Genomic DNA, 20,409 nt, shown 5'->3' with positions numbered 1-20,409 from the left:
TGGTAGCTAGATGTTTTATTTCGTTGTCAGTCCACAATTTTTTATTTTTTGTACCTTTACAAATTTTTGTAGGAACAAATTTTTCAACACATTTATTCAAGAGAAACTGAAAATTTTTCATGGCTTCTTCAGAACTTAATTGATCAAGTGTTAGTTCAAACTTCTGTAATTCATGTTGCATATAAAACTGAAGATTAATAATTGCGTTTGAATCATTAAGTTTTGTCCACATTTTAATCATACGATCATCATCATTTTCTTTTTCTGAATGATTCAATTTGTGTCCCGAGAATCCAAAAAAGAGCGTATAATGATCTGTTAGCGTAGTTTGTGACACTTTCAGATCAATTTTTACGTTGGAATACACGGCATCAATACAAGAATTACTAGTCTTTGTTTCTCTAGTGCAGTTCGCATTTTCTGCATAATGCAGGTCAAAAGACAGCAAGGCTTCTTGCAATATTTTCAACTTTGAAGAAACGGTGTGATGATTTATATTGAAATCACCACATATAACTGACATACAGTCTTCCGGAATAACAACTTTCTCAAAATGGTTTCCTAAGCTTGTGCTTAGTTTTTCGTTGGACGTGTTTGGTTTGACGTATATTGTAGTTAAAAAATCTTTTATATTATTATAGCAAAATTTCAGAGTCAAAATTTGGCACTCATTGCTGGTGTACTTGCTTACTGTTTCGAACTTTATTTTATTTTTCAGAAAAATAACAACTCCTCCACCTCGATTTCGCTTTACACCCCTACTGACTGTGACGATTTTTTGATAACCATCTAGTTGCAAACAAGCAGTGTCATACTCTTCATTTATCCATGTTTCTGTTAAGCAGACGGCTAAGGGTAGACTATCTAAATTGTTGACTAGAATTTGAAGCTGATCTAAATTTTTGTATATAGATCTTATATTTTGAAGCATGAAGAGCTTTTGCATTTTGTTGTACTAAAATGATATGTACAAGTGGAAGAAAAGCGGGACGACCATTGTCTTCAATGGATTGTAGCAGCAAAGTTTAAAGTGTTAGCGGATATGACGTTAGAGTTAAAACAACTCTGGTTACCAGAGTAAAAACCTGTTTTTTCGAAAAAAAAAAGCTAAATCGTACGCGTAATGTATTTTTTTGTTAAAATATTTAAAAATATATAGCCTAAAAGGAGAAAAAAACAAGAAAACGATGAGAAAAAAAGCAAGGGAAATTTGTTCATCCCCAAGGTGTAAATTAATCCATATCAAATACTATACTTCTAAATTGACCTTGAGTTGCACACTGACACTGACTATAGATATCTTGCATTTTTAAATCTAGGCAATTTTGAATTCAATTTTTCAAAAACAAAACCCGTTACTCGATCTTGATGTAAACCAGAAGTACCCGGTTGAAGTTTTTGGCTAAGCGATCATACAATGATGTTGGGTTTGACCGCATGGCTCCGAATAAATGAGTACTTTTAGACAACAATTTTCAGAGTATTAATAAAAATTGTTAAATGAAATAATCATTTTTGATTCAAAGTGTTGATAGAGATCCATAATATCGTTTTATTATTATACCACGCTAGCTCCTAAGTGTACGGCAGAAAAAGGTTCTATTGTTTTACCCGAAATCAGAACTGCTTAATCATGTTCCAAGCATAAATTGTAGGTTAATTAGTGCCTCATTGTGTCTCGGTGGTAAATTTTATGCCTGTAGTATGTGAAATATGTTTTTATCTCCATTTTTCTCAATTTGGCTTGTACAAAAAACTTCTCGTTGCAATGTACGCTTGCTTTATTTTTTTTACTTAAAAAAAATTTCAAAATGTATTTTGAAATCTCAAAAATAATTGTTGCATTACCTTTTCATTATCTCAAGTTTTTGTTTCATTGCATTTTGTCTGGAAAAAACTATTTTCTTAGACAAGTATTGTAAGTTTTTCTGTCACATTTAATGGTTTTTCTGTTCAGAGTACAAAAACGTGCGTTAAACACGGATATTCTTCATTCGATTTTAAGGTTCACCATGTTTCATTACGGTTGTTTTATTACGTGCAATTGGCACCGACTCAATCAAATTTTCTCTTTTCCATGTAAACATACCTTCATCAAACAGACAAGCTTTAGACTGGAGGTAGGCCTGGTATATTCCTCATGTCTTCCTGGGATGAACTTTAGAACTGTTCCAATTTTAGAACTGCAATTTAATTAATTTAATGATGTCACTTTTATTTCAAATCAGCTTTAAGGTTTTTTTCACCTTTTAAGTGATCTCGTTCTCTCTATTTTATGATTCAGTTAGTTTCAGTTTTTGTTCCTCGGTATTTTTTGGCACCGTAAAAACGGCGGGAAGAAGAAAAACTGATAGAACACTGATAAAGGATACAATAAAAATTGACAGCGCAAAAATTTCAAAGCTTTTGGAAAATTATTCGAACGAATAAATTGAGACGCGTAGAAAAGGATTTCAAACCAAAAAAAAATCGAATCAATTTTTCAGTTAGAAAAACTCAACGAAAATCTTTATGGTTCTATCAAAAGGTTAAAACAGAGAAAAGAAAATCTCACAAAAAGTCAAAATGAAAAGTTCAAATAAACGAACTGAACGAAATTCTTTGTCCGAATAGAACTGATTCTGTCAAAAACTAAGATCATGCGGTTTTCATTCTAATAATCAATCAAAAATCAAATTGATTGTTTTTCTTAGAACAAATTCTAGAGAAAAATACGAAATAAAAAAAAGTCTGAAAAACAAAAAAAATCTTTTGATAAAAAAAGGGCTCTCAGATAGATTTTTTGAAAAATCAACAATCGTGTGATGTGTAATTCCTTTGTTTTACTTTTTATCAGTTGCATTGCGAAAATTTTTATCCGCAAATGTTTTTATGATACCCTCACACACAACTGAGGATAAGAAAGGCAACCGACTAACATCGGAAGAATTGCTCTCGAATGACTAGTGGGAGCTCTAATCTTTTTCAGCTTGCTTCAAAAGGGAGGGGCGGGGTTAAAAAATTGCTAAGGGGCTTCAACTGGCGTCTTTAGAGGTTATATACCATTATAACCGCTAAAAAATTTAAAGTAAAAAAATCACATCAAAGTTGGCTCACTTTTCCTTTTCATTTGTCATCATTCTATTAATAGTGAACTGACGCCATTTGATTTCAGCTGCTTAAACTTCTGAATGAGAGAGAAAATTAAATCACGCAAAACGAAACATTGAAGGGCGCAACACTCACTCGAATAGTGAAAATCGTCAAACAAAGATTTGCGTAAAAAGGACCAACACGTTTGCATACATTGATACCTTAGAATCAAAAGCTTGCAACTGAAATGAGAACAAAAAGGAGATCGAGAATAAATCTTCTGCGTGCTGAATGCAAAAATTAAGCTTGGATATTTGCCTATGATACTAAATTATTTTAAAATATGCTAATTCTGAAATCTGAAATTAAAGCAGATGAGAATAAAAATAGAAATGGATCGAGAAAACCAAATAAACTTTAGATAAAAAGATTACAAGTTAGGCAGAGAAGATACCGTTTCTTTCGAAATTGCAATTTTATGGAGTTCAAAATATGCATTGTTTAGGTGTAGGTCTTCTATAAAAATTAATTGTAATGGACTTTTAACCATGTAGAACTAGACGTCAACTTAAAACTATTACTTAAATTTTGTGAACAGCGCATACAACTACTATATAGATATGGTTTTTTGATCTGGGAAGTAGCAGGTAAATGAAAAAGGGATCCATTAAAAATGAAGTAAAATACTCTTCTGAGATTTATTCTTCCTAAAAGAAAATGATGGAGTTAGAATTTTGAAAGCTCAAAAAAGAATCAAATTTGAACTACACTTTGAAAAGTTTTACTTAAACTTTCAGATCAATGAACGCGAGTGCTTGAACAGTATCATCATAGTAATATACTAAAGTGTTTTATTACCTGAAAAAGAACTGGAAAAGTCACTTTCAGGTGAAAACATTTATTTATACACGAAACAGCATAAGAAGAATCTCTGTAAGGATCCAAAGAATGTAGATCATATTTATTAAATTAGAAGAAATTAATTGAAAATTTGATAGAGATTGATACTTCCGAACTTAATATGAATAGCGTTTTGCGTAATTTCAGAGACAGTAATTTTTTAGACTTTTTTTTAGATGTTTTATCGAAAAATTTTGTAGGAATTCAAGTTTGTTCATTTCCTAGGTCGCGGGAAGAATTGCGCTGGAATGAATGACTAGTGGGAGCTTTAACCTTTTGCAGCCTGCTTCAGTCGGGTGCAGGGTGAATGGGGTAAATAATATTACTACGGCGGCTTGAACTGACGTCAGTAGAGGATATTATATGCCATGGTAACCACAAATAAAATTCAAGTGAGAAAAGGAACCAATTTTTGCTCACCTTTCAATTGACTTTTGATAATGAAGTAACCTCACTTGGGTTAAGGTGCATGAGAGAGAAAATTCAAAATTGAAAACAAAAAAGTCAGGGCCCAAAAATCACCCAAAAATTCAGTTTCGTCAAGCAAAAATTTTGATTAAAAACGATATACACTTTTTACAATAATTACTTCAAACTTCCTTCTGGATCAAATGATGAGCTAACAAAACATAAACCAATATCAGTATTACCTCTACTGGGAAAAAATTGATGGGATTATACATAGAAGTTTGTCAGGCTACTTATCAAAATGTAAGATTGTATCCGAAATAGATTGGTGGTCTCAGGAAAAGACCCTTATTGGATGCAAAATTTGAAACTATGGAGAATCTTTTAATCATGGACTACAGAAATTTAAATTTGCTCACTATTAGAACCGTTAAAAAATTTTGAAACTTTTTGAATCAAAAAGTGGCAATTGAAATGAAAGTAATACGAAGTTCGAGAATAAAAAACCTTCCGCTTGCTAAAAAAAGTAACTAACGCGACAGAATGCCAAAATAAACTGTTTAAAATTAACACAGATTAACTTTTAGGATCACTGTTTTTCATCATCTATATCATCAATCTGTTTTAGGTGTCTGTTAAAGTTCAAGCTTTGCTATTTGCCGATAATACTAACGTTTTAGAAATAAATGTCAATTCTAAAGTCTTTAATAGAAGCAGATTTGTATAAAAAAGAAATGGATCAAGGAAACCAAAAAAATTTTAGACAAAGAGAATACAAAATGGGAACTGAAGATACCGTTTCTTAACGCGAGAACTTGAACAGCGTCTTAATAAAAATTTTCTAATTTGGGTTTAAAAAAGAATCGAAAAAATCATTTTCAGGTGAGTGAAGACTGAAAGAAGTCGCATTGACAATCAAACTTACAAGAAACAAAAGAAAATAATTCATTATAAGAATCCAAAGAATGTAGAATGGATTTATTAAACTAGATAAAAAATAAATGAACATTTAAGAGATATTGATTCATTTGACTTTAAAATCAATAGTTTTTGTATATTTTGAGAGACAATTTTTATAGACTCTGATGTTTTCTCAAATTTATTGCTGTAGGAATTCAAGTTTTTCGATTTCTTAATGAATGAATAATTGGTGTTTCTATATATAAATTCTCGTATATAAATGTAAAATTTATCGTCGAAAAGAGAACATCTCAACTTGTGACAATAAAGCAGGCCATATAGTCTTATTTTGCATGCTACACGTGCTCAGAATTTAATAAAAGAATATTATTTTCTTAAAAAAGAAATTTTGTTGAATCAGACATATAGATTATGTGACAACCAGACAATAATCGAGAAACACGAAGCCTTTCAAAATAAAAAAATATAACAGTTTCACGTAGTTTTGTTTATTGTCAACGTCACGTAACTCCAGCCATCTGACAATATATAGAAACATTTTGTATTTTGGAATCAGGCCATACAGAGAGGATCTATTCTATCCCCCCCCCCCCCCCAACATGTAACTTTTACGCCTTCAGGCGCGATTGCTGATTTCTACATAGCAACGTGATGAAAAACAAGACACATGTTGTATTGGGCATAAGAAAACTGGGGGAGAAACAAACTAGATCCTACGATGATGTGGCATTTCAGGACCTGTACGTCCCGAGCCGCATCAAAATCGCAAAAACTTGAAAAAGTGGTCTTTTATTGCATTGAACTGACTCATGATCAGAAGGACTAAAAGCTTTGAAACTAAACAGCGTTTATATAATCAATGTTAGAGAACTTAGCGATTATTTTTTGCGAATTGCACATCAATCCTAATTTTAAGCGTTTCTTGTACACAATCTAGCGTTTAATATAGCGTAGTTTTAGATAAATTGTTTGCTAAGTTTTTACGGTTATTCAATCAAATTCAACAGGATCCGGAAAATTAGCCGACGTTAATTTTAGCCGAGAAATTCAGAAAGTTTGTCATAGTAGCGGAATTAAATGCTTGAGATAATTGCAGTATGCAAACGTAAGTGGGACAAGCAGTTATCTAAATCGCTTATACATGAAATTAACTCATTTTGCCATGCCGCGCGGGACACGGCCATGCCTCAGCTGCCTGAGGTACTCGATATGAATCTATCACAACCGAACAAATCATCATGATCTTTTTCAAATCTGATTGTTTAAAGTCTCCTTTTCGGCTAATCTTCCTTTCGGTTAAATTTCCTTTCGGCCCAAATTTCTAGCACTAAATTAGACAATTAATTCCAGCTTATTTCTAGTGGTTTCATAGCCAATTTTTACTTCTTATAGCCAATTGTTGAGTAAATTGGAGGTTGCAGATGTACTGATTTGGCGGTTAGTTTTGTCAGTCAAAGCGATTTTTTTTTAAAAAAAATTGAAGTATATAAGTCTTTCGATCAGCGTTTAAGACACAGTTCATCATTAGAATGCGCTCTTTTTACTTTAAAGTTATACTTGAAAGGGGGCTATAGGTTATCTGACCACTAAGCTGGGGGAAGGGACTATAATGGGAAAGACCCGAATTTTGGACTATAACAAAAATCAAAGCTCTCAACACCTTCAACTCGTTCAACGCCATTTAAGATTTGTCTTGTAACAATCTAATTTACAATGATTACAGTTGCGTGGTATATTAGGTTATGGTAGTACAGAGTTTGAAGAGGGGCAAGTAGGCGAAATATCAGTGATTTGAGTCTCAGAGACAAAAGTTGTAGAGTTGAAACTAAGATCAATGGTAAGAGGCTTAAAATTGTAAAAAAAAAATATGGATCTATTCTGTTTTCCCCCACCCCCCCCCCCCCCCCCAGCTTAGTGAGCTTATATCTTTTACGCACCTCCTCCTCCCCCCCGGGGGGAGGGGGCACGTGCTATTGCTATTTTCTTACATAGTGTATTAAGAGTGGAATAAAGAGTGTACGAAAAGGTGTAATTTTCTTAAAATTACACTCTTACACTCTTTTCCTTGCTAATTAAGTGTGGAATTGGCTTTATACCCTTATTCTCGCTTAATAACGGTGGAATACGGGTGGACGCCCAAATAATGAGTCTGTGTCGTTAAACAGTAAAATAAATAGGAGAAATTATCAGTTACCAGTATTCGACATTTATGGTTGTAGGTGCACTCGTTTTGGGTACTATTGGGTTTGAAGGAAGCACTTGGCTATACATATCGCCTTGAGTCAAAATCTGAACTTGATTTTATTCTAGTCAGTACTCTTCGTTGCAGCTAAATGAAGTTTAAAATGAAGTAATTAGAATACTGCCTTTTGACCTATCCAGTTATTGATTAATTAAACGAGGCTAGCCAGGCCACTGATTGTAACAACTAAGAATATGCTATTGCATTACTCGGATCTTTTCCGTTTGTGCCCCCCCCCCCCCCCCCAGTATGTAAACTATGTAAATCATCACACTATGTAAATCATTATGTAGAAATATGGCACGTGCAGGTGCAAATATTATGCACCCACTAAGCTTGGGGGGGGGGGGGCACAAAGCATAAATCATAGTCCTCGGAGAGACCTAGTGCCTGAAACGAGAACGCTTGTGCTTGAGTATTGGGCATAGGGCACGAAGGGACTAGGATTTCTGTTCTGACGTATTTAGAGAATAAATGGGTTTTAAAAAAATTGGCGCTTTTCATCAACAATCAAATTTGTCAAAGTCAAATCTGAAAATTTTCTGGTGTGAGAGGGCGACCAAGTAGGACAAGCAAAATGAGAAATAGGAGGGTAAATAAGTATATGTTAGAACAAAACTTAATTCGCCTGAGGGACTTAGTGCCCTGACACGAGGGCGCTTGCGCTCGAGTGCTGGGCGCGAGGCCCGGGGGATTAGCATTTTGTTCAAAGATATTTAGAGATCCAAATTTCATCAAAAATTGTTGAATTTCTTTTGAAAGTGAAGTTAAGAGTACAATCTTGCCGATTTTCGATAGAAAAGTTTTCTTCTTAATAATATACAGGAGTTGAAAAAAACAAACGGCTCCGTTTCCGATATCAAAGCAGCCGATGATTTATAGCGGTTTGATTCAAGTATCGAAACTTAGATTTATGATTAAGTCTAAAACTGGACTTCTTTAAGTGTAAGTCAATTTGGATCTATTGTTTTTCCCTCCAGCTTAGTGGACTTTTATTTTTTACGCCCCCAGGCGCACGTGCTAATTTATACATACTAACGCGTTATATAGCAACATATAATTTGTAACTGGGGGCGTAAAAAACACTGGGGATCCGAAACAGAAATGATCCCTTAACTCTTCCACTTTAAACTCTCTGCCTCGAAATTTGCGTGACCAAAGAAGTTGTATCCAGGGTTCTCTAAGTGGGTAAAACTAGGTTGGAATAGTGTATGCTTGTTTTCCACGTGTGTTTCTAAGGTTTAATTGCAAACTAATTGACAACCTTGAGCTGCCTCATGGTTTTAGATCCTGCCTATTTTTTTTATTTTTCATCCTTGATTCTCTAATGAATAGTACCACGCGGTTGTCATTTCCACCGAGAAAATAACAAAGTCCAGGGCAAGGTTGAAATGGTAAGTGACTTAAAGAGGTCGGTAAATATCGTGTTGTAATGTTTTTAACGAGCTCTGGTTGCGATAACAATTAATGAAAAACTTAACGACGAAACTAAATGTTATCAACTGATGAAAACTCTCAAAATCTGAAACATTGACGTTTTACAGTAAATTTTTCTGCCATTCTTTTTTCGCCATTTTTTTTGACATGAAGAACGTCGAGAAAAGAGCGGTAAAGAAATATGATTCAATCGGTTGTAGTTTGGTTGAAGAAGTTATGCAAAAGTTGTTATCGTAACAATAGTTGAGTTAAGTCAATCGGAAACATTTCCAAACGGGTGTTTTTGCCCTATCGAAGTTTTTAAGCATCTCCACTTTGCCTCAGAGTTTCCTAATTTCGCAATGGCGATGGCAACTGGGTGATAATTTTGATTCTACCGCTTCTTTATTGCAACTGTTGCCATATGAATATCTTCAACCTTTATGAGGCATTCAATAAATCTTCCGAATCCAACCCTCAATTTTTTTAAATTGACGGGCTGTCAAATTACATTGAGAAGTTATCACACTAAGAGGCGAAGCCGGGTTGTTGAATACCTTCAGGATGGCATTAACAACAGTCTGGTAAACTTACAATCAACGCTCGCCGCAATTCTAACATTTTGAGCCATATTGCAATTCATTAGATTGTCATTTTCCGCAATTTTGTTTTGCTAACCGTCATATAAAAACAGTGACGAGACAAAAAGCTGAATGAAATCTATCACCAAAGCGGAGTTTTCCCTTCACTTCAAATTCGTGTAGTATTTTTTGTTGGCTAAAATGTTATCTCATACGCAGTTTCTGCAACTGTTGTTACTGCTAAGCGACTTATTCATAAAACTAATCTAATCCCAATAAGCTTTTCCACTGTTTTTTATCTCTGCAGTAATAATCGATAACATAGTAGTATTCAGCGATAATTTCGCATTTGTTTCTGGTTTCATGTTGTTCATCGATTAAACAGCAGTATGCAGCGATATTATATTATTCAATCGGTATATTACGCAAATAATATTGTTACAACAAAGAGTAGATTACTGAAATTGGAAAAGGAGTAGTCCAATGTGATAAACACCGATTATCTGTAAAAAACGGTTTCTGTGTAAAAGTAACAGTGCTTTTGTTTCAATTTCTTTATTAGCGTACTGGACAGAGTTTTCTCTTTTAGCCTCTCAAAAATATACTGTGTTCTAAGCGAGTTCTTGAAAACGTGTCCATTTTCCTTACTTTCCTTTTTATTCCTGCTAAACGAATACGGCAATCGCTTAATTTTTTGTTGCTGAAAAATAGGTTTTTCGAAACATTTTGGTCAACAGCTGTTTTAAAATCGTTGTGAAAACAGGCTTGGCGTGAAATTGCAGCAGCCAAGTAAAAATTGAGTGATTTGAAATTTATTACTTTTTTTCTTATCCAGTACTTATCTCATTAAAAAAACAAAAATAGATACAGCGAACTTTAAAAGAAGATATGTTTTTACAAAAATTGTGCTGCCACAAAACGCCATTTTGTCACAAAAAAAATCCTAAGGCTTTGTTTAGCTGCCAGCAAAAATAATGACTCGACTGTTTGATTTTCATTGAGTTTGTACGGATCACTTTTTTTTTGTTTATACCTGGTCAAAATAAATATAAGGGTTTTTTATATAAGTTTTTTCTTCTTCCATATTGTATTTACTAAAATTTAAATTTGGATGTTGAATTCCAAAGATAATAATAACTACAACTAAAGTGAAATTCTCACCGAATGTTGAGAGAGTCAGCTCTATTCTGTATGCTTAAAGAATTTGTTTTAGCGAAGAAGAAGTACTGAATTTTTTGAGGAACGGTTCAGCTTTTCATTTTATTTTTGGTTCCAAATATGCCGTTGCTATCTAACGGCAACGTTTAATAACTTAAACTCGCATTTGAGGAAATGATACGGATTTTAATCAAAAGTTACTCGAGATTTAGTGGATATCAATAAAGGAAGTGCTTATATTTTTGTTTATGGTGTCTTTGAAATTTATTTTTGAAGATTTGCTGCTCAAGTTTTCACTTTTTTGCTTTTAGTTGCTTTTAGTCAAATCAGTTTACACAGTTTTCGTTTGTTAACGTCAGAAGAAACCATACAACTGATCACAAATGATTCTTAGTAGCTTCACACTACCTTCTTTATTTTTCACAACATTTATTGTCTATTAGTGAACACTGTCAAATTTTTGGACTATCGTTCATATTAGGCTTCTTGAAATCTTTTCAAATCTTGAAATCCCATTTCTGAAAACTTTATATCCCTCCATGTAGTTATTGTCAGCTCTTCGTCATATCGCAATTTTCTGCTTCATAGATTGATTAACGACGGTTAAAATACAGAATTGACAACAAAATTTTAAAAGAACGATGAGATGCTACGACTGAAACGTTCTAATAAATTTGCCAATATCTCAAATTTTTTCTTTTTTCTTCCACTGAAAATCTGCTAAGCCACATATGGATTACAAAATTCAGACTAAAAATCAGCTATCATAACCAAACTTCATATCCTTTTTTGTGTTTTTTTGCAGAACGTGAAACTGTGGTTAGAAGTGCTCGTTTTGGGCATCAAAATGTGTAATGAATTAATGCAGCTAATTATTCTAAAGTTTTTTTTCTCAAAACCAGGAGTACAATTTCTTCGAAACAACTAAGTACATTTTGGGTGTGGTTGGGATAAAATACCGACGTTTATCGAATAGTGATATCCCTGACAAATTTGCTACTTCTGTAGAGCTTTCGTGCAACGGTAGCATGCCTGGCCGCGGTAAGGGAGATAGTACGTTCGAGTCCTCTAAGCTCTAATTCTTTACCAGTATATGAAGCTAGCTAATACCACAGTTGGTTTGTTACACATTTTTTATTTGCTACAAAGAGTATCTAGGTTCTTGTTTCTTAATTTGGTCCAAAGTTGATTGAAAAATTGAACAAAACCAGTTCTAGAAATTTTATGCTCAACAAAATACACTCATCTAAGTTCCTCCGAGACATTTCTGGCTATAAGGTTTGTTTTATAAGCAAAAATAAACAAAGCACCAATAATACATTGGAAAAGAAACATTAAATACATTATTTATTAACAGAATTGGCATTTTAATGTGTACTTTAGCACATAATTTTTTTCCGCGTTTTGCAGTTCGCGCTTTATATTCGGTCTGTCACAACTGTGTTTTCTTTGTCTTATCATTTTTCTTATCTTTTCCAAATTTTCTAGTCCAATATCCAGATACAGTCGGCGTCTCGTTTATTAACCCCGGTCAATTTTCCATTTCTGACGGCCAAAAACTTCTTTCCAAAACATGCGAACAACACGACTGCCCTTTCGCCATTTGTGCTTTCGTCATCAGCTACCAGGTTCCACTGTTCAGCCCCGTAATGCTGGGCCTTCGTGTATATATAATCCCCGTTCGGGTCATAGCCTAGGTACATATTAGTTGCGAAGTTCTTGTAGAAGTATATTTCTTTATTATTCGTATCGCGTTCTTCTACCCAGAAACTTGTAGCTTCAGCGGCGTCCCGCAACACGAGGGTACTTCGGGTACCGCTGGCTTGGTGGGTTTTCATTTCGCCGGATTCTGCCAAGAATTTGCCCGTTTTGGCGTTTCGGAAGGCTCGACCTAAATAATTCAGTGTGATCATTTCTGTAAAACTTACCTACGCTTTCTGTCATAATTCCAAATTGTAGGTTTGCTCGTAGTGGTGCGGTGAAAAATTTTTCACCGCTACGAGCAGAATGCGGTGCAAAAAAATTTTCAGCGCTACCACGAAACGGTGAAAAAAATTTTCACCGCTAAAATCGCAAATCTTACAAAAATTCATCGCTAAATTCAGCGCTAATCTTAAAAAAAATTCACCGCTATGAACGCATTCAACGCTAAAAGATGCGGGAGCTTTGCGATGAAAAAAGTTTTTTTTTCACCGCTATTCACCGCTAATCTTACATTATTTTTTGACCAAACCTCGACCCGTGTTACATTATTCACTAAAAATTGACTGTTCTTGGCTTCAAAAGGCAAAATTTTGGGGGTATTTTCCATTATGTTCTTTTAATCCACCTTTAAATTTGGGCTTCTGTTGTGCGCTGATTGGCTTAGCCAGTTCCAACCCAGAGCACCGATGTTGCAGTTCCTTCTCCAGAGACAGGATACTTTTATCAACATTTGTCGCATTTCTGAAGTCTATCCAGAGCAATCCGGCAGTAATCAACCCCAGCCACCCTTCTGGTTTGAAGTCTGCCTGTAGAGTGAAATATGATAAATATGTACTTTTTCACCCATGATTAGAGAGAATTGTTTCGTTTTAGAATTCGCAGCTCTCTGAGCACAAGTGTGTATCAATAATTTCGGGCTTCTCCTCTGGAAAACTGCGGTCAAAAATTTGAGAGGAACCATTTTTTTAAATCATTGTTTTTAATTTTTCAAGTTGATTGTTCTTCAGTGTATTTTTTCTTGGAAACGTTTTCCAGAACCGCTCCTTACAGACCTTTAAATGAAACACATAACACTAAATCTGGTTTTTTGGAACCGGCGCTTAACTCGCATTCCAGTGTTAGGCTTGTTAACTTTCGTAGACAGAGTTTGCTATAATCAAAGCTGTTTACCGAAATGGTCTGGGAAGAAGCAAAGAGCGGAAAAAGTGATCCCGGAAAAGGATGCTAAAGTTTTCAGTCTTTGAAAGGTCACATTCGTTTGTATAGAACAGATTATTGTAGGATCAATCTTGTAACGATCTTCTACTGCATCACCTATAAAACCAATGAATATGTATCATTCTTTTTGAAAAGGGCGTTTTCAAATTGGGCACAGCTTGGATGAGTGCTTGGATCATTTATTATAACTGTTTCTCTGGCTGCGGGGGGGGGGGGGGAGATGGGGAGAGAGGGGGGTTATATGGTCGAGCCCTCTAGCCTTTTAGTAAATTCTACCTACTGACTGATCATTAACAAGACAGAGTCTTTGATAAATTACTGAGAAAATCTGGCATTAACTGAGAACCGCGCAGCAATTTAAGATGCAAGCTAAAATTTCGAAGTGAATCTAACAAAAGTAACTTTTGAAACACGAACATGCCACACTTTTGAATCCGGCTCTATTTGTAGGAAAATCTGGCATTATAGAGTATGGCTCTGCAGATTCTGGCATTTTTAAAACTTGCATTTTTTAAATTAATTAAGAAAATGTATGGCCAAGAGAGGGTACCTGTGCCATGATTGGAACTATCTCCTTGTCTTGCGTATCCGCGTAATTGAGTTCCTTTTTGCAGTTTTTAGACTGAAAGTATTTGGCAGTCATAAATGGACACACAACTATGGCATTGTCCACGCCAAAAGCCATGCTGTGGTGTGAAACATTAACAATCGTTGCTTTCCCATTATTTTTTATCTCAAGTTTTCAAGAAATCCAGATGCCAACCCGAGTTGGGCTCCCAGTGAATCCCATTGATGGATCATAGAAATTTCATGAAAAGTACATCCATGGTTCATCGATGGATCATTATCACTTTTTCTCTGATCATAGAAATTCCATCGATTGGAATGCCTTGAATTTCACAGGATCATAGAAATTCCATCGATTGGAATGCCTTGAATTTCACTGGATCATAGAAATTCCATCGATGAGATTCACTTGGATCCCGACCCGGGAAATAACACTATACAATGTTCAGGTCCAGGTTATCAGACCTACTGACACCTTATTAGTTTCAACTTAAGTTCAGAGCAGGTCCTTCCAAAATTCAAAAAGAAACAAGAATGCTTGCCTAGTACTGTGCGTTGCACAGAAAATTCCATTATCAACCTTGGACGGACGACCTGTTATCTCGATCAGATGATAACTATAACATTGAAAAATACGACCGAATTTCAGAAACAACACGCATGCATTTCCCAATGCTTTGAAGACAATAATTTAATCAGAACAAACGCCAACTGAAATTTTTAGTCACTTGTTTTCCTTAAAATTCGCGACAAAATTTTTCAGATAATAAAAACCATTTGATGAAACTGAAAACTGCCAGCCTTGAACGTTTGTTTAGACTTTTGTTCACAGCTGGAAGTAATGATTCGGTCAATTTGAAAAAAAAACGCTCTAGTTCATATTTCATGAAAAAAATTTTGTGATCAAATTGTCAAAAGTTCCGTTTTCACTGGTTCCAAAAAAAAATCTAAAATTATGATCTCTCAATAGCAAAAGAGCAAATTAGTTCGATTCTGAGTTCAATTGCACACAAACAACACGCACACCATTACCAAAAATGTGAAAGCACTTCAAATGCATTAGTTTTGCAACAATGCTTCTGAGTTTTAATGATCAAAATTAAAAAAAATCGTTTTTCAATGATCTGTAGTAATATCAAAATCAGCATATAGCTGCATTTTCTGTTAAATCCGTTTACTGCAATTTGCATCTTTGTAATTCTTATAAAACCTGTTTTTGTCTCCTTTTCCAACGTGTTTTAACATCTAAAAGTATTTTACGCTTTTTCGTGCAAAATTTTGTATTAATGCTCCCAAACTTCCCAACAAAATTTAAAAAAGAAAGGAAACTAAAGGAAGGAAGCAATGCAGCGCACTAAAGAAAAAAAATCTAACCACTTTTCAGTGCAGAAAAAATCCATAACATTGAAATTATGAAAATGAAAGATTTCATCCGTTTAACTACTTCATCTGAAGGTAATTGAGCAAAAGTTGGCTCTTATGCTATAGAAACATGGTTGACCCAAAATTTTGACTCAAAACAATTACAAATTATTAAAATGAAGCTAATAAAAAACTCCTCAATTTCAAATAATTTAGGCAACTCAATTTTACAGAAATGCAGTTCAAAACAACTTATTTACCACAGTAGGCACAGAAATACAATCACAGTAGCCAGACCGGACACAACAATTAAAAATGCGTCACGGGAATAGCAGCTGGTTTTGTTAAATTTGCCTCCGGGTAATTTTTTGTTTTACAATAGTCAATTTTTTTTATCAAATATATCTCTATTATCCAAAGCTGATGCAACGCTCCGAAAAGCCTGACTTTTTAGGAACTCGCAATTTCAATCGCGGAAAAATGTTACAAAACTGTTCAAAAAATTCTTTATTTTATCCAAATAATGTAGACAAAAAAACTATGAATTTAAATTCATCGTAAAAATAAAATAAAAATGAATATATTTTTTAATTGTTTTCTATTATCTGAAATTTCCCAATTGTAAAGAAAAATATTTAAAAATACTTTTTTATCATTTTGAAGCAATACTTTCTTCTATGCCTCATATTGTCCATAATTTGGTGTTATATTTCAAGCCTAATCAACTAAATCTTGAAATAGGATTGTAAAATTTTCCAAGAAAATCACAGGTCACAGAAACCTAAATCATTTAATAAAAGAGCTTCAATGCGACGTAACAAATTGATAAATTTGATGTGGTATTTTTCTCGTAAAAGAATTTATATAATTGCTTTTTTGCTATTAAGATACTAGATGACTTAAGCGGTCATTCAAACGATTTTTTTCACAGATAAATAACCCAATTTGGATTATCAAAACAATTGTGTGCTCCTCAGTGTCAAAGAAAACCTCAAGAAATTCAAGGAACATTGAGAAGACTAAATTTTGTGCGCCATATCACGACATCAAAACTTTTCGAATTCGGGATTGAAAAACGAAAAACTTAAATTTAGTTCTGGGATATCTGGATATTCGTTGGTGCTGTAAGCAATAGCAGCTTAAATCAAATTTTGAAAAAAAACCTGCATCTGCTATGCATTAATGGTTTCAAAAAAAGATGGTACCTTTTTATCAAAAAAACACATCTTATAAATTAAAAGAATCAACTGTACATAGACAGTTCACAAGATTTTGTGAATGACTGTGACGGCACAAGACAAGCAACTGGAGGAGCCGATGCAATCACTTTTGACACTAAAATTTCCAAGTGTACAAGAAAACTGTCAACCAAAAATTTAATAACAATACGGTTTCTCAAATCTTTTTATACTGCAGCACCCAACACCACAAAGAAACTGGAGACAGGAACATAATTGATATAGCAGCACTAATTTGCTATATGCTCTGCTATTCGGATTCGGATTTCAGATTGGAAAAATTGATGGGAAAAATTGATTTTCCAAAATAAAAAGGACATTTTATTTGGCTTCCTTTCTCTGAAAAATCGGATATCTCTCATTGCGAAGCGAAACTTAACTTTGAAGTTAAAAAATAAAATTTAGTTTTCACGGGCAATTTGCAAAAAAATGAATTACTTGAAAAAATCAATTATTGATGAAATATGTTTTATTTTTTTGATTGCCGCTGATGTTTTGATGACAGAGCTCGCTCTTTTCTACAATCGTTCTGCAGAAAAATGTGTTCCTTTATCGGCAGAATATACGTCAGCGTTGATTAGTTACCTTTTTTGCATGAAAAAAAATATTAAAAAAGCTAATTTCATAAGTTTTAGTACAATTAGTACCAATTTTTGATTTTTTTAAAGCTTACATAACCTCTATGTTTACTATTGAAAAATTATCAATGCAAAAGCATGGATAACAGTTGCTGAGTCATCATTTAAAAATTTCTGGCTAGTTTACTAAATCTATATTGTTTTAAACAAACTAATTGAGGTTTCTGCGTTTCCAGGACTCTCATGTGGTACCAGTTCAATTTTTATAGAATACCCAAAAAGTTTCTTGGTTTGGCCTTCAGACAAAAAAGCCAGCATCGCTGCGCATCAATATTAGGCTGCTTTATTTGCTCTAATGTTTCAAAGCAATTTCATCAATTAAGTTGAGATTCCAAATTTTAAGTTTCCGACCTGGATAACATTTTGCACATATTTTATCCAAAAAAATTTGTAATATGCTTTGCGTATTTGTTTTGTTTTCTAAAAATCAAAATCCAATCATTCTGGTCTTTTTAATGATATAATAGTGAAAGATAAGTTAGATGTTCTAATTTTTTATTATGAGGTTAACGGTAACTAACTACTCGATTTGTCTTCAGTTTCTAAGAACTGATTCAAGTGCAGTTTTTGCTTCATTATGAAGTTCTCTGTGTTTTCTGCATAAGTTACTGCCAAATCAGTATTAACCAGAGTCTAACCTAGGTTCAGGCTTCAACATCTCAAAAGATAATGCCGGTGCGAAAAGTGGTATGCAAATAATTTAGCTCGTCTGTTTTTTGGACTCTAGCTCGACCCAATTTTCGGTAACTAGGGTCTCTTCATGCCTTTAATCGGTCGAGGACGGTCTTTTAATAATTTCAGCTCTAGACTAGGGTAAGGTTTTGGAACCATTTTTCTCTTAACTTAAATTTTAGGATCTCGATGAAACACTGAAATGGGTGTTGTTTTCTCAATCGCTTACAATATCAGTACTGTTTAAAATGGGGAAAGCAATGAGTGAATGAATTGTTGCCTGTCGTTGATATTGGTCTGGACTCCTCCCTCTATGTCCATCCAAACTGGGAATCCATCCTGAGTCAATTTGGAAAAGACCTTCTTAGCCGTCTCTTGAACATCCCACTGGTATGACAACATTATGTGCGCCATTGCCCACCAAACTGTCACTTAAGTAGGGTGTCACTAATTAGGATATTTTAGGTAATGGCTCACCTGTCACTGTATTAAATGTTTGAGGTCAGAAACTGCAGCTGTTGAAATGGTTTCGCGAAATTTTGTGAAAATTTAATACAAAAACTTAATGTTTCAGTTGAAGTCCACCACGAAATTGAGGTTGAGAAAATAATTTAAAAATAACGTATGATGAGGTTTTTTTTATTAAAAAATATTTCAAAATTTATATTAGACAATATTTTTGCTCCGTTTAAATATTATTAAAGCAATTTAAGTGTCTTACCGGTTCAAAATTATTCAAGTTTGAATCGCTTTGAAGAAGTTGTTTTTATTTATTTTTGCGTTCTGTGTAGAGCGACAGAGATGTTTTAAGCTGCATTAACCATAAAGTATTCTAGTAGCTGATCGCTTGTAATTCTATATAGTGAACATATACACAGCGATCGAGTGTTTTAATTTGTCTGTATGTGTGTGTTTTTGTTTGTCCGTATGTGTATGTGTGTTTGTATGTGTGTGTGTGTGTGTCTGTCTATGTTCATGTGTGCGTGTGTTTGGAAAAAGTGTTCTATATTCTAATTGCTATTTTATTTGTAAGATTTGTACAGGTGCGACAGTTTTGAACAAGAGAAATTACAGACTCAATGAAAGCGATGATTAATTATTGAACGAAAATTCAATTTCTGCATTTCAAAAAACTGGCTCAACATATTCGTTTTCTTTTTCATGTCTTGCAAGTTTGTCTCAACCCAAAACAATGTGCAACTAACAACTTGAATCTTAGATAGTAGCTAAATGTAGTTTCTTCATAAACTGAAACAAGACTTTCCGAGTATACGTCATAACATAACCAGATTTGAAACAAACCATATATTACCAATTAGACATTGAAAAAGTCAATGCCTGCATCATATGAAATACTATATTCAGCAAAAAATATTTATTTTCTCTGATAACCAACGAGTTCATTGTCTCCATGCTTTGCTCAAACATGACAGAAATCAGAAATTTAAATACCGCTGTGCAGATGAAAATTGTGACATATAGTGCAACAAAGTTCGTAAATGACATTTTTACAGCATAATGATTGAAGAAAATTAACAATTATCAAATTAAAAATCTATTTTATTATAATTCTTCTTTTGTACTCTTAACTATTGTAATTCTGGTTGCTTCAAAGAAGAAGCTATAAAGCTACACTCTTCTTATCCTCTTTTTGCTGCCAGCTGCAGTTAATTATGTGTGAATTATGACCCAGGTTTAGTAGAGGAATTATGATTCTGAAAAAAAAACTCAGAAGTCTTGATGGGGGGGGGGGGGGGTCAATTGCTGCTAAAATTACACAGCCGAGCTTCCTACTAAAAGTCTAAACAAATTTCTTCATAAGTCTACCAACAATATTTTAATAAGCATTTTGGGCTAAAAAGGGTTTTCTGTAGGCACCTTTCATGTGACGTGTCGAGAAATAGAAGTTTAATGGTTGAGACAGAGATCATTCAAAGGACGAGCATGGTATTTCCATTGGAAAGCATATTTCATAAGTCTGCTTTTTGACGCAAATTTTGAAGTGTTTTTATTATTGGTTTTGCTTTTTAACTTGAGCACAAGTTGAGCAAAAGGAAATTTTCATATTCATAAAAACAATTAAATTTCGAGGCAACGAAGTCATTTGGTTCATAAATGTACTTCAGAACTGCAAAAGTTCACGGAGCACATTTTCTAACTTTATAATAGTTTTTAGTGAGCAATGAAACTGCATTAGAGCCAAAAAGCAAACTAATGGAAACGCTCATTTTAACTGCAATTTTGTTAATAGCTCGGGTCAAATTCTTAACTCAGTATCTTGAGGCAAGGAAAAGTTGCATAGAGCAATTTTG

The 20,409-nt window shown here is 34.0% G+C and overlaps 1 protein-coding gene across 5 annotated transcripts; it reads right to left on the bottom strand.

The window, feature by feature from the left end:
- Positions 1-12,000: 12,000 nt before the first annotated feature.
- Positions 12,001-19,012, bottom strand: LOC142343901 (uncharacterized). Of its 5 annotated transcripts, none has more exons than XM_075395284.1 (5): positions 18,819-19,012; positions 18,378-18,580; positions 14,171-14,306; positions 13,028-13,208; positions 12,001-12,589 (listed from the first exon to the last, which is right to left on the bottom strand). In XM_075395284.1, the coding sequence occupies exons 2-5, from the start codon at positions 18,509-18,511 to the stop codon at positions 12,183-12,185; spliced, it is 858 nt and encodes a 285-aa protein (XP_075251399.1). In that variant the 5' UTR covers positions 18,512-18,580; positions 18,819-19,012; the 3' UTR covers positions 12,001-12,182. The 5 variants fall into 5 exon arrangements, with proteins under 5 accessions (XP_075251399.1, XP_075251401.1, XP_075251402.1 ...); XM_075395286.1 differs by having other exon boundaries at positions 18,378-18,544; XM_075395287.1 differs by having other exon boundaries at positions 18,378-18,471.
- Positions 19,013-20,409: the final 1,397 nt, after the last annotated feature.

The sequence above is a fragment of the Convolutriloba macropyga genome, chromosome 8 (genome assembly GCF_964194025.1).
Source record: "Convolutriloba macropyga chromosome 8, txConMacr16.3, whole genome shotgun sequence".
In the NCBI taxonomy this organism is placed as follows: domain Eukaryota; kingdom Metazoa; phylum Xenacoelomorpha; order Acoela; family Convolutidae; genus Convolutriloba; species Convolutriloba macropyga.
The sequence above is the reverse complement of the archived record's forward strand: the minus strand, read 5'-3'. Positions and strand labels throughout refer to the sequence as shown.

Excerpts from the sequence above, each read along its gene's own strand:
- LOC142343901 (XM_075395283.1), bottom strand. The coding sequence starts at position 18,511 with ATGGCGCACATAATGTTGTCATACCAGTGGGATGTTCAAGAGACGGCT. Across the intron at positions 13,209-14,170 it reads TAGTTCCAATCATGGCACAG|GCAGACTTCAAACCAGAAGG; the intron begins GTACCCTCTCTT and ends TTCACTCTACAG. Across the intron at positions 12,590-13,027 it reads ACAGAAGCCCAAATTTAAAG|GTCGAGCCTTCCGAAACGCC; the intron begins GTGGATTAAAAG and ends TGAATTATTTAG.